General features: G+C 46.8%; 1 protein-coding gene across 1 annotated transcript in view; it reads left to right on the top strand.

The window, feature by feature from the left end:
- Positions 1–7572: 7572 nt before the first annotated feature.
- The window catches only part of ETS1 (ETS proto-oncogene 1, transcription factor), a 104248-nt gene continuing 88028 nt past the window's right edge, over positions 7573–23792 (top strand). Inside the window, exons 1-2 of the mRNA XM_067563669.1 lie at positions 7573–7656; positions 13355–13493. Of these exons, the coding sequence (XP_067419770.1) occupies positions 7585–7656; positions 13355–13493 (211 nt within the window). The 5' untranslated portion in view covers positions 7573–7584. The remainder of the gene's footprint in view (positions 7657–13354; positions 13494–23792) is intronic.

Raw genomic sequence — 23792 nt, 5'->3', positions numbered from 1 at the left:
GAACTTTTTTTTTATAGTATTCCCGTAGCTTTGGTTCTCTGTTACGTCCATTGATATCAACAAAGTTACTCTGCAGTTATACCAGTGTAATTGAGGGTAAAATTTAGTTCAGCTGAGTGGCCATGAAAACCATCTAATTGTATCTGCAGGAAGTCAACTCCCAGGAATGAGAGGAATTATTTAGGGTCATATGAGAGGAAACTAAAAGGGAAAAATATAGCTGAGTATCAGAAATACTTGTTGACAGTGAGATATATTAGGCCACGGAAAAAATTCCTACAGGAAGAGGTGGAAGCGCTATCCATTGAGTCCTTAAAAATTAGCCTGGACAAAGCACTCCAATTCCTTTCTGCAGCCATACAAACACTCCTATATCCTTCTGCTCTCCTTTCCCGTTCCATGCCATGTGGCTAGGTCCATATGAAGATACAGTACCTGTTTACCTGCCTTCCTCTAACAGATCATCCATGTCCCATGTGAAATCCCCCCAAATTGCCACTCCTTAACTTCTGCTATGCAAGATAGTGGAGAGAAGCGGAAGAATCAGTACGTTTAGCTTGCTAAGGTGACTCTATCCACTCAGTCCATCCACCTAGTGTAAGAACATCAACGCTGAAGCCTTGTCTAAGCACAAAAGTGGTACTGTTTAACTATGCAGCAATGCTAAGTGGATCAACTCCCCCCTCTTTTGTGGGTACAGTACACTGGTATAAAAGCGCTTGTTATACCTCATTTCCATATGATAAGGGGAATTCCCCGTCCCCACATTTCCAAATTTCTTTTTGCTACTCTGCAATTTTCCAAAACATCCTCAAATTTGGAAAAGTTACAGATTGGCAAAAGGATAAAAATGGAACTGAAAAAGTGTGTGTGTGGGGGAAAACAAACTTGGACATTTTATTTTATTGCTCCCAGTTGCAAAATGGAGAAAAGGGGAGCGAGAATGAAAATTTTAAAAAAACTTCAGGGATTTTTGTGTTTGTTTTTTGTAAAGAAACCAAAACATGGTTCCTGTTTCACAAGGTCCAAAAAGGTACAACTTCCAAATACTCAGTTTTCCCACAAAACTGATTCCCCTCCAGCTCTAAAACATACAGATCCTTTGGTATGGACCAAATTTCAATTCTCAATCAACTCCTTCAGTGTAGACGTGGGTGGCTAAAAACATTGGGTGAAATTCTGGGAGTCAAAACTTGTATAGACTTCAATCCGATGAGGCGTTTGCCCATAGGGCGGTATATAGTACCACACGTAATTTTTTTTTTTTTTTTTTTTTTTTTTTTTTTTTTTTTTGAGCCTGCTCACAGGTCATGGATCTGACTAGATTAAGGACAAAAAGTAAACTAGGGGTATGTGATTGACCTAAGGTACATGGCAGTTTTTCTTCTGCCTAGAAGATTTCAGTCCCCAATTAGGGATCAAAACTAACAGCATAACTCTTCAAACTCTGATACCATGGTGACTGGAACAACAGAAGGACCTGACTAGAATCTCAAATAAGAAAAAATTAAAGCATCCTTGGTGCAAAACTGTTGAAGCCAGTGGAGTTAGATGAAAGATTAATTTAGCCCAGGGTGGCTAGGAGCATTGAATTGGTGTTATGGGATGATCTGAGAGACGTGCAGTTTTGCCAAATCTGGTGACTTTAATCACAAGCCTTGAGATAATTGGTGTTTTTCTTAAAACCCCAGATCATTTTTTTTTTGTTTTTGTTAAATGAAAGCTGCTATCCCTCCTGGCTGCAGAGAAAAGCTTGAAAATGACTGAAGTGCATCCTAAGGCTCAAAAACCAGAAGGCACGGAAAAAGAACCCCAAATGTACTTGGCTTAAAATTTTCAGAATTTTTGTTTTTAAAAAAAAAAAAATCTCCATTTTTAATTTTGGAGCCCAACTCATGACTTGTGATGTTCTTTTAGCGTGACGTAGAACTGCAAGCTCCAAACATCCACATGTAACCTTGTCTCGGGTGTCAACGTTGGTTCAGTGCTATCGGAGTGCTTACAATCACACAACCCCAGAACTGGCCGCTCCTGGCTATAGCCGGCAACACTGAGTGTAGTGTACTGCTGGAAGGCTCAAACCGCAAAGGTAACCAGAGAAAAATGCAAATGATAGTCAGTGAGCAATGAAATAAGGTCTCAAGAGTCTGTGTGGCTGAGAGTTAGCGGTCTTGTTCAGGAAACATTTTCCCATTGTGCTAGCTGCAAAGCAAGGAAAGGCAAATTCTAGTGGGTACTGCTGTTTTAATTGAATGTGAATTGCTCCAGGACACACGCCTTCATCATTGAAAGGGTCTCTGGTGGGCTCAAACTCTCTCTGTAATCTCCTATTTCTTTATGCCTTTGTTTTGCAAAGTCTATTCTATTTTGGGAAGCAACCTCTTTGGCGATGTCCTTTTTACCTTACAGCAAGAGAAACCGAGACCTTGTCAGCATAAGAAAGTTGTGCCAGTTTGAGGGAGGGAATCAATCTAAGCCAAAGCATCAGTTTAGCTAAATTAGTTTAAATTCACCCCTTTGGTTAAACCATTGCAACTTCCTCATGTAGAAAAGGACAGGTGTTATTTTGCTCAGATCCTCAGGCTGTGTGGGCAAACCACTTTCTGATCTTTTCACAATGGAATTTTTCAGGGACAGCGCCCTGGTCTCATGATCCCTCTTAATTATCTTGCTCATGTTGATGAAGAAACTGAAATGCCTTAATTTACGGGCATGACGACTGGCTAGAGACCTTGGCTGATTACTGTCCAGCGATGAGCTCTAGGGTGTCTCGCTGGGAGGCAGTCCTACACTGAGAAGATGGTAAATCTCAGAGATTTACCGAGTCATTGGCGTAATCGGAGTGAGGGGCTAAACTGAGAACTAGATACAGCATATTTTGTAGAGTTGTGGAGAACTGATTTTTCCCATCTCACAAGAATTTTCAGGATTTCACATGAATTGTGATGAAAAATCGAAATTTCAAAACATTTCACAAACCTAAAAAAATTGGATTAGGTCAGTCAGAATGTTTTCTTTCCATTTTGACCATTTCTCTGTTTTTTAAAAAAGTCATTTTGAAGCAAAATCAGAACTTGTCATTTAAAAAACCACTAAAATGGGATGTATTAACACTTTTGAACCTCTTCTCCCCCCCCCCCCCCCAAAAAAAATTTTTCAAAAAAGAAATGAATCAAAACTGACCCTTTCCAAACGTTTCCATTTCAGTGGTGTCTGCAGCAAAATAAAATTCCTCACTGTAGCAATCTTCGTAGAACTTGCAGGGATGAGTGCAAGTTGCTGGAGAGAAGAGTTGAGAGTGTGCACCTGTCTTGGAAGTCAATCTGCGTGGCTGTGGCTAGAATGTTGGTTGCAGTTGCAGCATCTCTGTAAAAGGGTCTCTTAATAAAGAGCCCATTTAGTTTTACAGGTATGGAGTCATGCCATGATGTCAACACCAAATGTTTAAAAAATCATGTCAGGCTCACAAAAAATCATGAAATTGGCTTTAAAATCTTGAGATTATGTAAAAATAATTATTTTTATTTGCCTTCTGCTTTTTGAATCTCTAGGGTGCCCTGGGGTCACATTTTTTAAGCTTTCTCCACAGCCACGCAGCTAGAAACTTACATCCTTCTTTAAGAATGAAGGCTGAAATCATCACATATCCACCTGACTCCATGAGTTGGGGCTTTAAGGAAAACAATAATTATCATGAGACTTATGACCAAATCATGGGAGCTGGCAACACCGTCATACAGGAAACGCTTGGCATCAAAAACCAGCACGAGTGAAGTCTGAGTGGGTCTGGTGAGAGTGAATTGCACTCTTGCTTCTCGTGACTGGACCTGCCCAGGCAGAGACACGTTGGCGAGATGGCTATTGGGGCAGTCAGCGTGCCTTGCCAATCCCTGTGTGCTACTCGCTCAGTGGGTAGCATACCTTTGTGTTCGTTTCTCGGAAGCACTGAACTTGTTTAGTTGAGCTTTTCCAAGCAGTCTGAATCTCCCATTAAAGTGTGTCTAAATCCCCTCGACTACTTTAAACGAAGAAATGTTGGTTGACATTTTCAAAGAATATTGTCCTTAAGCATCTTGATGTTCAATGGTGCAAGATACAAGCTCATCATTTTGCCTGTTTAGCAGTGGCCTCTAAACTGGGTCATGAATAGAGGCGGAAACAGGGAAACTTAGCTTGTGATTTGGAATAAAAGGAAGGGAAAGATGCCTTAAATCAAACAGACTCTGGGCAAAATTCTGCTGTGAGCTATGCAGGTATAAAACTGGTGTAACAGCTGAGACTTCGGTTGCCTTACTCTGGTGCAATGGAGAACCTGAGGTGCTCGAAGGAAGCTGATGGAGTTACTTGGCTTTTACAGTCCAGTTTCGTTAAAGGTGATTTAAACGTCGCCTGGGAGGAAGCGCTGCACACCCGCCAGCATTGTGCTTCACTCCCTTTCTGACCAGCTAGATAACAAAGCAGCTGACTAAACCCCAGTACAGCCCAGGAAGGTGAGAGGCATGAGCTGGAATCATTGTTTAAAAAGGAGGAAATCCCTGCCCTCGGCCGCACCATTTACCATCAGTGGTGTCTCAGGGACCATCTGAAGCCAGACCCCTCTTTATTTCAGAGATTGAGTGAAAAGGTTGGGGTAGAGGGGAAATGCTTGTGATATTTCATGTCAACATTTCCAGCACTTTCTGACAGGGTTAAAGTATACTCTACCTGCACTGGGATGTGTGAGCCTTAATTAGCAAAGCTGGTGAGGGTGGGGAAATGCATCTTTTTTTAATTTGGAAAAAAAGGGTGTATGCTTTTTACAACAAATATTTCCTGTTTTTTTGACCAGCTCTATTAATGAGGACTCCATGTTGTGCAGAGCAGCAAGGGGGAGTCTGAGTATGTGGGAGAAATGAATGCCGTTTGCACGCTTACTCCTTCCAGGCCTCTCGGCTGTCAGATTTTTGTGAGCCGTACTGTGTTTTGCCTGAATCTGAGTGCCTGGCCCCTTGCATCACAAAAGGTGGCTGGTGTGCCAAGGGTGGGTGGCAAGAAAGACACTCCCTTGTAGCCCAGGGAACCATGGTTCAAATCTCTCTTCTGACTACTATTTACATTTCCATGCATGTCATAGAGCATGTCCTATTTTGACCAATTCTAGTTCAAACTCACTTTTGACACATCATGGGGTGTGGGAGGAATTTTTCAGTTGCATGTAACTTTCCCCCTTAGTTTTTCTGTTTTAAACATTGTTTAATTCACAGACTGAGGGGTGGGGCTGTTTTAAGGGAAGCTATAACAAAAAACCATTATCCATACATTATTGTGTGACACAACAAAATACAGGTGTTGGTTTCAATCACTTCCTGAATGTTTTGATTCCTGGAGTCACATGCTAGCAGATTTGAAGGCTGAGTGGAGAAGTATGAACTGCTGGATGGGGAATGGCTAGAATTTTGGCTCTGCTATCTCACCTGCTGGTCAGACAGTGCAGAGGGGATCACAATTTGCTGTTAGCCAGCAGCAGATGACTATCCACCCGCCCCCAACAGCAAGGAAAAAGCAGGCAGGAATTGTGCCTTGAGTCACAGCGCCTCCTAGAGTTAGTGCAGATTAGGTGCAGCTCTGAGGAAGGAAGAGCATAAAGTGCGAATGAGGAGTAAAATGTGGAGTCACCAGAGACTAGAGTTCAGTGTTTCTGGTTACAATTGTCTAGACAGTAGCCATGGAGGGTTAAAGAAATTGAATGACAAATTCTTCAGAGGGCAATGGAGTTGCTGCTTTCTCAGGGTGGAGACCTGTCACACCATTGACTGCTGTTCCACGGCGCAGCCTGTAGCTGCTGAAAGGGTTGGTTTAAAATAAATAAATTATAAAAATAGTAATCCAGTCTGGCCCTGCGTTATTTCCTGCAAGAGAGCCCTTCGGATCCCTGACAACTCCCTCTTTACAGTTTCCTTCCAGGCAAAAGGCTTTGTACGTAGAGGAAATGACACTGAATGCACGTATATCTCATGCTCCGCAAGACATGGAAAGCCAGTTGGCCCTACAGTTTCTCCTATGAGTCTAAATCATTGGGCGAGGTGGGGGGCAGGCACATATATTGACTACTTTCTTTGCAAATACATAGAGCCAGGTTTCAGCTCCTTCACCCCAGCCCTGCAAAAGGGCCATAGGGCAGGTGAAAAACTCCCACAGTGAACATCGCTGGTGCAAGGGCCCACCAACACAGGCATAGGGATGGCTCTGCACTGTTCAAACTCACTTTCAAACTGTTCAACAGAGCCCTCAGAGTGGTGAGGGAGCTGGCGCTCACTTTGTACCTGGGGGATTTTCCCACCAGGGCTATACATGAGCTTTGGAGGCAGATTCTAACCTTCACCAGAGGCTAACCTGGCTCTGCTGTCACAGCCCCAGATAAATGTGCTCCATAAAGAACAGGAGACATATACCTGCATGTTAAATATTCTATAAATGGGTCAAAACATGAAGAGCATTTCATACATGAGCCAGACTCTGACCTTAGCTACTCTGAAGCAGTGTAAAAGCCAGAGTAGCTCTGTTAAATGCACTCACATCCCGTGAGATTTGTGTGCATGTGGCATCTGCACTACTAATGTACATTATCATTAAATCACCTAGTCGTATAAGTTAATTTTGATATCTATTTAAAGTATTAGGTTTGCCGTGAGAGTGGTGCTAAGAAACGGGGCTGTGCAGTGGGTGAGCTGACGGTCTCAATCCAGACCCCTGCTGGACTGTCCACATGATTTAAAAAAAACAAACAAACCCACCCATGCCTTTACCCATCCCCTGACCCACAAAGGGTCTGACCCATTCACTTCAATGGACAGACTCCCTTTGACTTTAAGGGGTGTTGAACTGGGCTATAAGTGGCTCCCTCAGTGGCTCCCCCTTAAGGAGAACGGGCTCTGGAGAATGAGCAAGCTACTGTCTGCACTCTGGAGCTGGTCCCTCTGGAAGACGGTGGAAGTCCATGGTTGGCACGGCAGAGCTGGGTGAAGCATTCACTGCTGCTGTCCATGGGCTTAGGCTGTCAGTCAGTCTGGCACCTTTCCACAAAGGCTGGGTTTGCCTTCTGTTCTATATGCTATTTATTGTGCCAGTCTGAGATCAGCTCACTTTCCTAGCTAGGGAAGGTAAGGGAGTACATGCCATACTACCTTGGTGCACTGCAGACCACTGTCTGAATGGCCCATGCTACGAACCTGTGTGTGTGTGTGTGTCAAGGGGAGTGAGGTTTGAGGGGGAGGACACGGGCCTTTCTCTCTTTCTATTGTAACTGGAAGCAGGTGTTGGATTGGACCCTCTGTGTGAGGCTGCTGTTTCTTCACAGGCGTAAGAGCCAATTAAAACTGGACTAGGTAAGACACTTGAGAATCTACTTTAGGGAACGCTCTTACATTGTGAATGGTGGGGATAAACTAATTGACCTGATAGGTCTCTTCCACCTTTGAACCCCAGTTCTACCACTCTTCCTTGCATTGAGGTCAATAGGATTTCTCTCATGAATAAGGGTTGCAGGATTTGGTCCTGTTTCCCCTGTCATGCCAGGCTTCTTCTATTTCTGCAGGTGTCTCTGGGATGATGAGTTACTACATGGACACAACCATTGGAAGCCCAGCCCCTTATCCTCTGGCCCGTCCAGGAGTAATGGTAAGGAAGGATGTTGGGTGTGTGTGGGTTTTTTCTTTATTTTAATCTGATAGGAGTTTGGCGCAGCATTGCAGGACTCTGGAGAAACTCTGCTTGGCAGCATGGACAGGCAAATGCCAAATAGTTCAGAGTTTGTTTAATTCAGAGAAGCCACTAAATGTTCAGTTCTTATCCAAACCTTATCTGAACCTCTGGGGCTTGCAAATCTGAGCTGGACATAGGAGCACAAATTCTTACATGAGTCAGAGCAGAAACATTAAGATAATGACCTTTGATGTATCCGTGCTGCCTCTTCCTCTGCTGGCCTGAACCTGAATCCTTCTGACCTCCTTGGATGAATGCACATGTAATGGGTCAGGGGTAAAGGCATCTCAGCTTTTTCAAAAGTCAGACAAGGTTTGATCCGAGTTGGGGTGAAGGTTCTGGAGACCTTCTACAGAGCTTAGAACGTCCTTGTATGGGTGGCTATGAACGGCTCCACAGCCCAGAATAGCCAGAGCACAAGGTTATTGCCAGTCAGCCACTGATCTGCACTTGGCAACGGCTGGCACATGACCATGCTAGTGGCTGCAAGGGGATCGCATAGGGTTACAAGCTGTTCCTGATCTGGGTTAACTGCCCAGGGGATATCCTATTTCCTTTGTGCTGATGGAGCGGGGTAAAGAGGTTGTAGCAGGGGCCAGAATCTGACTCTCTACCTCTGTGTATCTAATATTTCTATCACACAGCCATAGATATACACCTTAAAACCACATCAACAGGCACTCATCCATCACAGTGCTGGGTACAGCATAAGAACCTAGACAGGGCACGTGAAAACTGTAGATTCTGGATGGGAAAATTAGGTGTTAAGTGGAGCTGGTTGGAAAGTGGAATTTCCATCTTGCTGAGAAGTTCAATATTTTGAGGGGGTTTTTTGTCCAAAATTGGTACAAAGTTGAAATAGTGAAAATTTTCACGACAAAAAGTCCTAAAAAATCTCTGCTCAGAAATGTAAAAATTATACTATTTGATCACTTCTGAATGAAACATTTTTTAACAAACTTTGGTTTCAAAATCCTGATTTTGAAATGGAAAAGAAGTTGTTTCCTTCATGGAAAATTTGAAAAATGTAACTGAAATTGACATTTTTTTCCACACACAACATTTTTCATTCCCCTCCCTCCCCCAACAAAACTACACTTTCTGATTTGGGGAAATTTTTTTCTTTATGGAAAAACTCCAACCAGCTCCAGAGATCAGATAGCTCAGAGCTCCACTGACCTCCACGTGGTTTAAGGAGAAGTGGAGCGGGAAGGAAATGGTTAATGTTTGGCCAGCAATGGAGAGAACATGGCCTGGAAACAGCTGGGACAGTGTGTGAATGGAGGAGACTGGCACTCTGCAGATGCCTGGATGGTGGCAGCCCAGGATGGCTGAAGGCTGGGAAGGAAGCTCTCTTTCCTGTTATCGCAGTCAAAGGCTGCTGACGACATCTATCTTTCCCACTGAGCTGGAGGCTACCTGGCTCATCCCGCTTCCCTCTCCTGTGACCTTCATTTGAATGTAGTAACCCCGGGGCCATGTGTTAATGGCAGCAGGTCCCTGGTTGGCACCACAGGGCTTTTTGCCGTGGATTTCAGTGGGGGAAGCCTTTCATCATTGGGGTCAGAAGCTTGTTTATTCTGGTTTCACATCTTAGATTTATTTACAATTATGAATTAACTCCTGGAGTTTATTCATCACCCACACTCCTAACTGAGCACATGCCTTGTGTCTTAAATTGGGTCCTTATTTTGCTCCTCTTGTTGGAGAAATAGCCTGCCTTAGGGCCCCATACAGCTGTCTGCATCGCCTCTTACTTGAGTTCATATCTATTGTGCGTCTTGGGTGAACTAAGGTGCCCTGCAGAGCTGCACACCAAGGAGTTTTTGTGAGTCTTACCTGGCATGGCTTCTGCGGGACTATATTTCTCATGGTGCCAAGTGTTGCACTGGACAGTGTGGCCAGATTGGGCTATAGCCCTTCTGAGTAGACTCTGTAATTGTGCAAGTCTCTCATTGGTGCAAAGGGGAGTCCTACGCGTGGAACAACTATGGATCTCGGGTGGCCACTCTTTTATGTTTCCAGAACACTGGACATTCCCATACCTCTGAGAAGGGTGCAACCAGCACTCCGCTGGTGTGACCTCACATGCATGGTGGGATGCCATTTGAAGAGCCTGCCATCCCACCCCTAATGGTATGTCTTTGTCTGGTTTTCTCTAAGTACTGGACAGGGGACAGACAGAAAATCAGGACTGACTGATTTAAAACCGGCCTAGTGGCCTGCCTGACCAGATCAGACCCAGTGCTACAGGGCAGTGTAATCTTATCCCTGTTCTACAGCTTGGGAACTATGGTATATAATGGGAAAGTGACTTGGAAACCTATGGTAGAGGAGGGAAACAAACCTGGATCATCCGAGTCCCAGCCCAGTGCATTAACCACAAGCTCATTCTTACTTTAAACAACCCTCCACTATTTTTGGTAGCTGCTCATGGAATTTAGCACCATATTTCTTTCCTCTTACAGTCTCTGCCTCCTTGTCCTCTCCCCTCCCTTACCCTTTGTCTCTGCCTCATTTAGTTCCCAACAGCTCAGGGACAAGACTGTCTCCTGTCAGCTCTGAAGTCTTACTGTGGTCCCAGAGGGTGCAGAACCAGTGGTAGGTGGGTCTTTGCTGGGGAGACTCTACTCTCTTAACCCTCCTCCTCCTCCTCACCAGCAAGAATCTCCTTGCCAGCAGATCAAAGTTCTCTGGTAACAGGGTGTATGACAGCCCATCCTTTTCCGATGGTTTACAGCCTAGCTGTGTAAACAGGTCTGGTTCTCTTATCTTGAGTAACGGCAGTGTAATTGCACTGGGCTGGGAAAGCTCCATTGTGCCCATTGTACCTGCTATTCATACCCCCTTGCTCCCCCTTAGAGGTGGCTTCCTGGACAGGAGCTTGGAGGCCCATGGGAGTAGCGAGAGATCCCCCAACTTTTGCCCATTTGAGTCTCATTCCATTGCCTGACTGTTTCTTCAGAAACCCCTCACAGCTACCATTGCTCTTCTGCTAAGAGAAGTAGCTCAGCCACTGGCAATTGGTGCAGGAGTATGGCATTGCAAGTCTCCCTGATGGCACGTGTTAAGGCCGTACCCTTCTCTAGAAGCTCCATGTGAGGATCTCAAGTGCATAGGGGAAACTGAGACACAGAGGGGCAGTGGCTTGCCCGAGCTTACGCAGCCGGTCAGTGACACTCTTGATGAAATCTCCGCCCCTCCCATTGAGACACCTCGGTTTGTGGTATGCTTTAGGCCACCGTTGAAATGAGACTGGTGACTAAATCAAAGGCAAGCATTCTGTCACGTTGCAGAATAACCAGTTATAACAACACCTCTGGCAACTTCTCCTTCAGTATCCTGGTCGGAGGATTGGACTAGACACACACAGCCTTCCAGTGTTCGTAATGCCTAATCCTGATTGATACTGAAGTCCTTGGGCATGGAAGGGGTTGAGCACCTTGGACCGGCCCTCTATGCCCATTCCAAGAGCTTTGCAAGCATCCATCCAAGCCCAGCAGCACATAAGAATGATGGCTTCTGCATTGTGTCTCGGTGACTAGTCTCCAGTCCTTTATCTAGTCTATTTTTGAGCCTCTGTCACATAAAAGTCTCAGGAGACTGTTCTCTAGACCAGCTATTCTTAGTGTTTCCACGCTAATAGTTCCTGATGTCATGTCTACAATTATTTTCTCCTTCCTGCAACTTCCTACCATTGCTGTGTCTAGTCCGCCCCTTGCTGCAGTTCCCTGAGCTTACCCACCTGCTCTTGGACTCTGAGCAGGACCACGACCACCCTGCGTTCAGAAGCTGGCTGAGCAAACCTTCAATGATGGCTTAAAACTGCAGCTGAGCCTGTTCTCGGTTGGCTCAGTGCTGTTCCTGCAAACAAACTTGTGAAATCAAGGGGGTTCCATGATCCCTGACATCACCAGTTAAACGGGTGATTCCCCCCCTCCCCCCACTCCATACCTCCTTTCCTTGGAACCTGCCATCACTCTGAGGCATGGACAAACCATAGTCATTGTAATAAGCCTATAATCACCACGGTCCCCAACTCCTGGGGGAAGAGGGATTATATGATAGGACTAAAACCACCCCCACCCTCCCAGGAACCGTACTCTGTAGCCCCAAAAGCATGTAGGGTGGAGAGGATGGGTCAAGACCAGCTGGGAGGTGTGACCATTGAATGCATCTCCTGGGCAATGTTCCCCAGGGAAGAGGGTTGACCCCATTCCCTAGAGCACCCATCTGGAATAAGACTGCTCTTCCTTTGTAGTAAACCACATATCCCTCTTTGTTCCACTTTCCCTGGTGTAGCTGCCCCTCTAGGCAGAGAGGACACAGACTGTACGCCCTTGTGAGTTCCAAAGTGCTAATTGTTGGTATCCTGAAACGTGCCATGGCTAAGAAATACCAAGTGTTAATGCCCAAGCAAAGCAGAACAGACTCTGGTTCCCAAGATCTCTTCTGAACAGGTTTCTTCTGCAGACAAACCATTCCCAGGAAGAGAATGAGGCGTGGCTATTTATCCAAACCTCATTATCTTCAGTGTCTGGAGATACAAGATGAGATACCCGTGATCTCTTCGCTTTTTACAATCTCTTCTGCCAGTTTTTTTTTTCTTTTTTTTTTTAAAAAAGGGTTTTGCGACCTTCTAATGACCCAGCTTGCTACCCAACGGAGGTGGTTTCAAGATGAATCAGTCTAGATTGATACAGTTTCTCTCACTGAGTAATTCTCATATTTTTAGGATCAGTTCAGGTGGGCCCACTTTTTCAGATGAACCCAGGGCCAGATTTTCAAGTGCTTAGCACTCTCCGTCGAGGCCAATCAGCCCTCATGCTGAGCTGCTCAAAACACGATGCCCAAGCGTTGAAAAGAGCCCGGTGCCTTGAAAAGAACTGAATCTAGTAAACGGGAATGAAGAACGGTTATTGAAAGGCAGCAGCTTCTGGACTACTGCTGGATTGTGGGGTGGTGAGAATTTGCCCATGCTTATGATCCTCTATAGAATGGGCTGTTATCAGCCAGTTTCTGGCCCCAAAAGAGGTGGGGAGCGAGAGAGAAGGCAGACAAAATATCCACTCAGTTTTCCCCCATTGGTGAAGAGGGGCATGGCTTGCACCCAGAGGTGACAGAGTGCCAAAGAGAGACTTCTGGGAGAGGGCTGGAGGTGGGTGCACAGCTGCTGTCCATTGGCCTTCTGCTGCCGAAAGTCTGCTTTAATTGGTGGCTATGGATCCCACCTAATTGGAGTTGGCGCTGAGTTGTGGTCTGCTAATGAGCAAAGGGTGAACAAAAGAAGTTTTGGTGTTTGGATTCACCTCAGCCTAAAGCTTTGCATGCAGCCCTTTTCAAACCTCTCGGGTCTGCAGATGTGGGGAGGAAAATATTCTGGGCTTTCCAGTGAGATTCCTAGACCTTTCTGCATCTCTCTGAGTGTTTGTTTGGGGTTTTGGGAAACAAAACAAACAAAATATCTTTATTTGACTCGATGTAAATGTCTGTTTTGAAACTTCTTCTGGAAGAAATTTTCATTAGAATTTTTATTTTATTTTTTGGAAAGAGGGGTTGTGTGTGTGTGTGTGTGACTAAATCAGCTGATGTCTTTCCCTTGTAATTGAGGCAGGGTGCTGCCAACCCCTATGAAGATCCTTGGATGAGTTGTGGGTTTCAGTCCACCTGCTACCAGCAAAGGATTTGCTACCCAGTCTGGGACGAGTCGGCCATTCAGGAAGTGCCCACTGGCTTGGAACACTACAACGCAGGTAGGTCCTTTGTCTACTTAAAGATGGGGGTGAGTTGAAGATGCCTTTAGGAGCGTGGAACGGATTTTACTTATAGCTCACATCTAAAGAGCAGCATTCTGGGTCTTTAGGACGAGAGCTTCTCAGTAGAATTTTGCAACCTCCTGATTTCAATGTACTAACTTCCTCTTTTATTGTGGTGCCTATAGAAAGCCTGTTATCTGACCCATTGCTAGGCTGGGAGGAGCAATAATTACTGCTTACTGGACAATCTCTACTTGCTACACTGTTATCTTGTTTATCCTTTCCACCCCATTCTCCTTCTGTTTTCTGCCCTCGCCTTGTCTTGGTATAAAATTGTAAGCTCTTTGCGGCTTGCTTTCTTCTGGCTGAAATTTTGGGGTACAGTGCCTAGCACAATGGAGCCTCTGGCAGGGGTGCCAGGACTACAAAAGTGTGTGTGGTGCAGTAGCAGGTCAAAATGCCATTCACTGAAATCTGGCCCAACTGTCCCTCCATCATGCCAGCTGGGAAGGGGCCCTGCATTACGCCACCCAGCTCCGATCAGGAGCCAAGGGGCAGGGGGCTGAACGTTCCTGACTGTGCCCTCATTGTGTCCCTGCTGAGTTCAGCTTCTCAAAAGGTGTGGGGCGGGGGGAGGGAAGCAGGCATGGTCACCCTGCTTAAAAAGCACGTGTAATACGAATACTGTATCTGTCATGCGTCTGTCTTGCTGCCCAATTCTGGATTGAACATCAAAGTTGTGACTGTCTCCCTCTACTGGTGATAGGCCTACAAAGATAAAAGCCTTAGTGTAATTTAGCCCAGAGAGATTCTCCTTTTAGCTCACGTGGTAGAGGCCTTTGTTTGGGGAACCTGGGTTCTTTTCTCCCCATTTTCATCTGTGTGGGCTGTGGTCTCTGTCAAACTGAGTGCTAGGACAAGGAATTGGACTCCAGTGAAGTAAGGTTGCTGGAGAAACCCTGATGCTGTCTTCTCAAGAGGTGACTGCAGGGATGTCTGACAGGTACAGACTAGTGTGTACATGCACTTCTGTCCCAGGCTGGACGGAATTTCAGGCCTAGCTGCTAAAAGATCCTCACGGGGTCTTTGCAGTCAGCAAAGAGGATTGTGCATTGAGGAACAAGCCAAATATGAACAGCTGGTCACATCCACCATGGTTCTGTGCCTGGTTAATAGAGTTAGTCCAGGTGGAGGATGGGCCAACTCCTTCATGGGTCCCAATCCCAATGTCATGTTAATGATGCTGTGCCGGAGTTTTCCCCATCTGTAAAATGTGGAGGACCTCTGAGGGATGGTGTGAAGAATAATTGATGAATGCCACTAAAGAGTTATATCAGTAAGAAGGCAGTGTGGCCAGGTGGATAGAGCATGGGACTTGGACTCAGGAGATATGGTTTCTATTCCTGCTTCTGGGGGACCTTGGATGAGTCCCTTCCCCACCACATGCCTCAGTTTCCCCATCTGCAAAATGGGGATAATGATACTGACCTCCTTTTCTTTGAGATCTGCTGATGAAAAAAGCTAGAGACTATAATTAAATTCAGCAGCGTTTCCTTAAGATGGCTTCTGCAGGAAGCCAAAGGTCTTGGTTTCCTTGTTTTGTCAATGAACGTGTTCTCCAGATAGGACCACATTCTTTCTCCTCCTCCCCCTCGTTCAGAACTATCTCTTGCAACTAACTCAGAGAAGAAGGTTGTAGTCCCACTAAAGGTGTGAGTTCTCCCATGTATCATCATGCCTATCCACTGTTTGCAATCTGATATTGTCCGACATTGCTTAGCTAAGCAATGAACTGTGACTCCAACTTTACGACCAAATTCTTCGCTTTATGGGTCTCTTGTCCTCCCTGCTCCGCCTGTCCGTCTTGTCCACGTGTGTCCTGTCTGTCAAACAGATTGAGCTCTATGGGCAGAGATTGTCTTCATTTCTTTATTGTCTGAACAGCATTTAGCACAGTGGGGCCTTGATCAGTGATATGGGCTTCTTAGAGGCTATCCTACTAATTGCTGTCCCTGGAGCATGACTTCCAGAAGACAAATTTCCACAGAAATAACACTGAAAACCAGGCAGGGACGGGTAAAAGTGTCAAATTACTAGGTGCTCGGTGGGTATCTTCCCCACCACCGTGACTGTATGTGGACTTGGAAGCACCTACCTCTTCTTTGCAGGCTGTAGAGCTGAGCCTGAGTTAGAAACAGACGATTGACCAAGTATTTGTACAGAACCTAGCCCTGTGGAGCTGTGATCCCAACAGGGGGTCTTTGCATGCCCCACTGTAATACAAGTAATGATCATTTTTAGATTTTTTTTTTTTTTTTTTTGGGGCCATCCTCAGAGACTGAAATTCTCCAATTCATTCATAATTTGAAAGTCGTTACAAATCTAATCAGTGACTAATTCTTGCTCTGTAGATTGTTCAGACTGTGACTACCACAGTCATGTCTGCGATTTGTTCTGTCTTGTGTCACTAACTGACGCAATGTAAATCTCAAATTGCATGTTCAACATTAACACTTGCAAAGAGGCAGGATGATCCAGGGGTTAGGGAGCTTGTCTAAGACTTGGCAGAACTGGGGTGCAAGACCCCAGGTTACACAAAAAGTCTGTGGCAGAGCAGGAAAATCACTTAGCTGTTTTGTGCCTCAGTTTCCCCATCTGTAAAATGGTGACAATAGCACTGCCCTGCCTCCCAGGTGGGTGGGGGTGGGGCGTTGTGAGGACAAATACATTAAAGACAGGCAGATGTTCACATACTATTGTAATGCAAGGCCAAATAAGCACCTAAGATAAGATAAAATTCAAGCTGGGTGAAAGTGACCCCTGGGCAGAAAGCCAAGATGAGGTACTTGCATCACTTATGTCCCCTGTAAGTCTATCAGGCATTGTGTAGGCTTCAGTGCTGCCTAGGGCCTGTTCAGGCCCTCTGTCCTTTTCACCCACTGTTAGTTACATAAACTGGCTGGCTATTCAGGGAAAAGCAATGAAACCACAGGATTAATGTAGCAAAAGAGTGCAACAGAACTGATGAATTTTACAATCAAATGCATAATTCAAAATTCACTTTGGGCAAATATTTGAGCATTTCAACTAAAAACGTGGGTTTTTTTTCTTTGCTGACAGTCATGATAGTGAAGCTCACGCACGGGCATGTTAGCAGGAGGCAGGTTGTGAATGGGGTTGGATTAAAATTCCCTTTTGGATGCAAGTGAATATTCCCATCATTTCTGAATTTGGATATTCGCTTAACTCCATGGGTGACCTCTCCCATCACGATGCCGGTTCTCAGCTCTGATGAAATCTGTCCTTATGACGTTTGGATGTACTCAAACCTCGGAAAATCTGTTCTGGAAAAGTTCTGCGTTTTTTTTTTTTCCCCCTCTCTTTGTGCGAATGCACTCTCGGGACCAGAGTATCTGTGACCCAGCTTCCCAGTCCTCCTGCAGGGTCTGTGAAATATCACAGCTGCAGGAATCAAGGCCTGATCCAAAGCCTGTTTGAAATCAATGGAAAGAGTTCCATTAGCTTCAACAGGCTTTCGATCAGGTCCTTAATGTAGCAGTATCTGTGGAAGAAATCTGATTTCCTGGCAGGACCTCAGATATTCTGTAGGGAATTCTTCTCTTCAATTCTCTCTACTGTGATTTAAATTGTTCTACCATTTGGCTTTTTCTTTACACCATCTTGTCTTTATGGTCCAGAACAGTTTCTAATTTTACTTGAGAGGAAACTCTTATTTGTATATATCGCTCTGCGCTTTCATTTCTGCTCCTCTGTGCTTTGGTTACACATGTAAATCATACACTGTCTTCTGATCTCTTTATGAAGAGGAGGCTATTTTGGTTTGATGGTCCTAATGTTGATAAAAGACACAGAAGGAAAATAGAAGTGTAAAAATGTTCCTTTTGTGGTACAAAACAGCAGCTTTGCAAAAAGTTTCAGGCTTACTTGCACTAACAGAAGAATTTTTGCCTTTGATGCTAGAGAGAGTTTATTTACATTGCGCTCTAAGTCAGATAAGATTATGGAGTGATATGAATAGGGGAAAGTGTGATTTGAAGTTTAACTGGACCATAAAAATTGGGGGTTTGTGTGGGGGGAGGGGTTATGTTTAAAAAATGCAAGAATTTGCAACTGGAATGTTTATCACTTTTTTGTGTGTGTGTGTGTGTGTGTGTCACAGACATGCAGCAGCCTAACTTGCTGTGGCTGGGTTGAGTGTTGTGCAGAGTGTCAGGAAAAGTTTGCTCTTCTCTGGTTGTGAGCCTTAAAGTGAACAGCTCATCCTGAATATGTGGTGAACTTTCCCACCTGTAACGTAAGTTCTGCACCGCTTGCTCTGTCTGCTCAGGAGAGGGGAAAAGAAGAGTGCTGGGGAAGGCTGTTGCTGAGGTATGAGGTGCAATAGCAGAGGCCTTGGAGGGTCTAGGGCTGAAATTTCAAAGGATGGTCCAGGTTGGCTTTGAGGTTCCTAAGATGAGCTAAGTCCCTCAGACTGATGGAATAGAAGGGACGGCTTGTCAGCACGGGGGCATTAGCAGAGCTGGTGGGAGCTCTAGAAATGGAGTAGCAGGGTGGTGTGCGGCTCAGGACTGAAGCCCTTTAGCAGAGTGCTGTCCAAGGCTGGAATAGCAGGATGCAGGTTGAGACTGAGGGGTGTGTCTGGGGGCAGAGGCAAAAGATTGGAATAGCAGAGGGTGGTGCAGGTTGGGGGTAAGGTGCATTGAGGTATGTGGACGGTGAAGGGCAGTGGAATGGCACCGGAGGACTGAGGACTGTGTCGATGCTTCCGGGAGACCGGGGCTCTCCACCTCTCTTCTATAAGTCTTACATTTCCCAAAGAAAAAGGGAAAACAGCCCCTGCAAACGATCTCCCGGTGAATAGAATCCTTCAGTGATTGAGAAGGACCCAAATCAGGGCAGACTAGGGATCCCTGCTAGGGAACAGGGGCTTGCCAAGACAGCCGTTTGGATCAGTCAAATTCTCGCACAGGATTTAGGCAGCCAGGAATGTAACGGTCCCTCTGCAGAAGATGCTAGTTTCTGCCTTTGTCCTAAACTGTTTTGTCATTGTGATGTGGCTCCAGGGACACTCGATAGCATACAGAGCCCTTCACTTTTCTAGGTCACCCAGTACAAAGCTAGGCCTTAGCAAGCCTCTGCTGTGCTCTGTGTGAAACGGCAGCAGTCCCTTACCTAACTGAGAGGCAGCCATGTCACCTCAGAAATCACCAGCGCCCGTTGCCACTAAGTCACCTCTTCGTTATCCAGCTCTGCAAATGAGGGACTGCGGTGATGGGAAATGTGTCCCCCGCCCCCAGAGGGGTAAATTGAGGAACAGTGGTGGCAGAATCTTGCTCTACCACTGCCCAGGGTGGATGTACTGTTTAAGTGCAATGAAAGATGTCTTCCATCTCCCCATTTGTCAGCCTGGTACCGTGACTAGCGCAAAACTAGTGGAGAGAAATGGATCTGAGAGCAATATTCTGATTTGGGAACTGAAATATTCTTGGCAGCATCTTCCATAGCTAGGGTCATCTCAGTAGGCTCTTCCATTATGCACCGGTGTATTTGCCGTAGTGGTAAGTTAGATCATCCTGTTTTTAATGGGAGAGACAGCTGAAATGACTTCACTTGAGGAAGAAGAAATTTCCATGAATCTTTTCATGCGGCATTCAACAGGTCCTCACCATGAGGTATGTCCCACCGTAGATCATATGCTAGCATCCCTCCATTAAATGGGGCCTGATGGTCGAGGACTCCTGTTTGTTCAGCAGTAAATAAGAGTAAAACCTAGCCTAGGAGGTGACAGAAATAGCTGCTGAGAGCTTGATTCTGCCTCTTATTAGTACCTTACTATGCAAACAGTCCCATTGTTTTCACTGAGGCTACCTGCTGAAAAGACACTGTCGATCATGAATGTGGCATGGGTGGGAACAGGAAGGCAGGATAAAGTCTTTGATCAGCCTGATAAAGAGGCTTTGAATGATTAGATTTTTATTGATTAAATATCAGTTTCTCCCCCCCCTCCCCCGGCCACACAATGAAAAAATACTTCCATGGCTAATCATCACCATTTACAGCCAGGCAGAGTGAGAGAAATGCTGCTTTATAACTTATTAGAGTTTGATTAAAGGATATTTGCTGTGAATATTTTGACAGATGTTGATTATTTGTGTGTTTGACTCTTGATGTCTATGGTCACTAAATGATTCTGACCCCTCCCCATAATTTCCCATAAATAGATACAAATAGAAAAAAGGTGTTAACATAAAGCTCTGTCACCATTAGCAAAATAAAAATGGAATTTTGCCTCACCTCCTCATGAGGCTCTGATGTTTTGGTTTGAAATGTTTAGAGGAGGCCCCGAATCTTTCGGCAGCAGTGGCCTGGATGTGTCTCTCCTTGCTGTCTAGCCAGACTTGCCGTAACTCCCACTGCGTCCGTAACTCTGCCCTTTTGTCCTGCTGCTTCTATTTCCAGATGGGAACCTCCCAAGGTTTGGTGCAGGTTCATCCTGTGCAAATGACTGAGCTGCTTCATCCAAACCAGTCCCCTCGTTTCCCTCCCCCCTCCCAAAATCACTCCACTGTGCTGGTACATCAGGCCCAGAGCAAACCACCGCACTCGTGGGATGAGGATGTGACCTTTCAGAAGAGCGCTCGTGCCAAGCTGCCCGGCGCCAGTCGTCTCTCGCTAAAAGCTCTAACCTCCTGAACATGCCCATTGGTGCAGTGGGTTCCAGGTCGTGCCCTGTGTAATCCCCGAGGCGGACATAACCCCTCTTCCTGGCCAATCTGACTTGGGGGGCTGCAACAGAGCGGTGTGTGACCTCCGGTGGTATTTGGGACTATGACTGTTACCCAGCCCTCCTTTGTTATCAGAACTGATCTTATTCCCAGCTCCTGCTCTGGGCTGCTGAAACTGTAGCAGAGCTGAGCTCCTGCTTGCTGCAGGCAGGCTGGGAGAAGCTGTCTCCATGCTGCCTTTCCCATCCCTGCTTCTAGGGCGGCCGGAGTGTCAAATTGGCCCTGGCTGCTCTAAGTTCTGCTGGCTGTGGCAGACCCTTCAAAACCGCTCCCCCGCCTGTGCGCTGGCCAGAGCCTTGCCAGTGCAATGGTGCTTCTGGGGCGTTTATTTGTTAGACTCCAAGGAGCTGGGTCTGAGGTGCTGAATGCAGCTGGGGCCTCGTATTTAATGTTTGGCAAAATGTCACGTGTTATCCCCCCTCCTCCCCAGGCCCGAGGGAGAACCCCCACTGCCCTCCCCTCCCCGCTTTGCTGTGATCTTCACTCGGAATCAGGCAGGGTCAGGGCCTGGGGCTCAAGAATAAGAGAGAAATTCAATGGGGATGCTCTCAGCTGGGTGAGTGGGGACGATGAGGACTCCCCTGCCAAGATCCCGCCTCCTTTGCTCCGGATTTGCTGTGACATCTGCCCTGTCGTGCCTCCCCCCCCACCCCCCTGATCTCTAGTGGAGTTCCCCAGAGGAAGGCTCTCTTTGTGTGTGCATTTTCTAGGCTGCTTTCCAGGCCCTCTCTCCGAGGAAGGGGGAGTTGCGAGGGGAGCGAAGGCCAGCATGGCTCAGCTCGATGGCTTCTCCAGCTGCAGCGCATTGTCGGAGTGATGCTTAAAAACAAAAAAATGCTCTGCATTTTTTCATGTTCTTTTATCCTATTTTTAACTGCGGTCTCCTTCCCTTTCTCAGCCTCCTCTGACACTTGCCCCCCCGCCCCCCTCCAGTGCTGCTCCTCCCCCGCGCTCTCTCCACAGAGATGAATGGGCTGCTTTTCACAGGGAAAGCACATCTGCTTGTGCCTGGGAGCCCCGACAGGAGTTCTCAGGCACCCGTGGCAGGGCCTGGACCATTCCTTCCGCCACCTCTCAATCAAAGGGCATGGGGGAAACAGAGAAATGGGGGGGGGGGGGGCATTCAAGGAAACGGGCCGGGGTGGTGGGAGTGGAGGATATTTGTTCACCCCCAGACTAAATAAAGGGAGTGTATTTGCAGGAAATTCCCTGCACAGCTGTTCTAGTTCGTGCTCATCACAATCTTTCACTCCTTCCTCCCCCCACCCCCTTTATCCACTGCCACCCTGCCTGCACCAGCCCGGTTCAGGGCCATTACCGGAAGCTGGGGATGGATGGATGGGATGAATGGGCCCTTTCTGCCTTGGTCTCTCATCATCCTGCAGCCTGAGAGTCAAAGAAGCCTCGCAGGAGAGCTACAGGCTGGGAATCTGCTTCTGCATGTAACCAGACTGGAGTCGGTTTCATTGGACCCCCCGCACCCGAGCTTTTCTTATTGGCTGCAATCTTAATTGCATCACACCGACCACTCCGCATGGAGGCTCTGCAGTTGGTGTAGAACAGACACAATTCTCTCCATTCAAGGGCACTTATTCTGGCCCAACAGCAAAGAGAGAGGCTGCCCCTGTTCCAGGGGTTCTCAAACTTATTGTGCTGCGACCCCCTTTGAAAATATTTCAGGTTGTGATGACCCCCACAAAAAAGTGATGACCCCCCCATGCCATACCATACTTACTGGCATGCATGAGGGCTGATTGCTCATGATCCCCTCCCCCAATAACCTCATGACTGCTTGAGGGGTCACAACCCCCAGTTTGAGAACCCCCGCTTTATTCCTTTCAGATGGATCATAAAACCAGGGACCATATGTGGTCACGAAATCTCCCTAGGAGTCGTTCAGCAGCTTGAGCCTATAACTTTTGCAAGCTTAAGTGGAAAGCATTTTTGGAAACTCTCTAGGCAAGACAATGGGGGAAACTGCCTAGCTCCACCTCCAGCTATCCCCTCTATAAGCTGGTGCCAATGTGCGTTCTGAAGGTTTATTTTCATTTAATCAGCAGGATGATAAAAATCCAGGGTTTCTCTTTTCTATTTGTTTCTATCTGAGTCTGAAAAATCCTGCCTCATGCCTTGAGAGTGTCAAAAGCGAGGGGAAATCCCTTTGTAGTAGGTCACACCATGGATGGGGCCTGGGACATCCAGCATTGAAGCATCGAGCATTGGAGCTAAAGCAGCAACTCCTCCAGGCAGTAGCAGTAGTAGACTCTTCTATCATCTATGGCCCAGTCTTTGAAGGGGGACACAACGTGCACTGAACACTGGCTTATACTTGCAAGAGTTAAGCCAGTGATTGGAAAGACCTGCCTTCGTCTAGATGGCCACTAACAGGCATGCCCCATTCTCTGCTGGGTCCTGAAGCTCCTCGCAGAGGAACTGGAGGATGGGATTTCTTTCCACATCCAGAGCTGCCAGTCTCTGAGGCATGTTGTGCACTCTAAAAGCCAGTAATGGAGATGACCCAGGATGCTGCTGACAGACTTGCAGAGAGAAGCATAAAGACCTAGGCAAAAAGGTCACCAGCAGCTCCAGCAGCCTGTCTTAAATAGCCTGGTGTAAATAGGCTGCTGGGAAAGGATGGCGGAACTGAGGGTCATGCGGGAAAGGAGTAAAGGTCTTCACTGGGTAAGATAAGCAACCAACGGGAAGATGCTACCACAAAGCTCTTGAGGGTCACCATGGAAGACTCATTCTGTCTCAGGCCGGGTCAGTCTCACAAGGTTCAGAGCTTGCATTTGCATCAGACAGGCCTTCACAAGTCATGCTGCTCATCAGAGCTATTCCCCGCCTCTCTAGCCTGCAGAATGAGGCAAGGAGCTGGCGGCTCAGGGGGAGGAGAGAATTATCGGCAAGGTGTTGGAACCCAAGTGCTTCAATTTGAGCTGGGGGTGAAGGGGTGAGGTGGCAGGCCGAGGGCTAACCTGCCCTTTGGCCCAGCTTCGAACAGGGCTTTCAGCGGGCTCTGTCTTGTTCGTATGGCATGATGACAGGCCAGGCCTGGCAAGAGCTTTCCAGCACAGTCAGCATCAGGCTCCCTCTTTAATTTATCTCTGAATGGAAATGGGTGGCTGGATGATTTCTGGGGAGGAGTGTGTGTCTGTGCAGGGGAGGTGGGGAGTGTGGAGGCTGGGACCCTGGAAAAACAGCCTGTTTCCTTCAGCTCCTGGCGGCATGGAGGGCCGCCCACTTCCCCCCCACCCCTCCTCCTCCAGATGTTCACTGTGTTTATAGCTGCTGAAGCAGGAGACCAAACTCCCTCATTAATATGTTTTTCTTGCTCGCTCTTTTTCTTGAAGCCAGGAGTCCCAGCTCAGAGGCTGCAGCTGGAGAAGAGTGGGCGGTGAAGTGGGGGGGCGGAAGAGGGGAGGTGTGTGCGAACCTCCCATCCCATTCAACTCCCCCTCCGCCCCCAAATCCTCCCCAAATCCACATG

The sequence above is a fragment of the Emydura macquarii genome, unplaced genomic scaffold, assembly GCF_026122565.2.
Source record: "Emydura macquarii macquarii isolate MOO-44397 ecotype Brisbane River unplaced genomic scaffold, CSIRO-AGI_Emac_v2 contig_312, whole genome shotgun sequence".
Lineage (NCBI taxonomy): Eukaryota > Metazoa > Chordata > Testudines > Chelidae > Emydura > Emydura macquarii.
The sequence above is the reverse complement of the archived record's forward strand: the minus strand, read 5'-3'. Positions and strand labels throughout refer to the sequence as shown.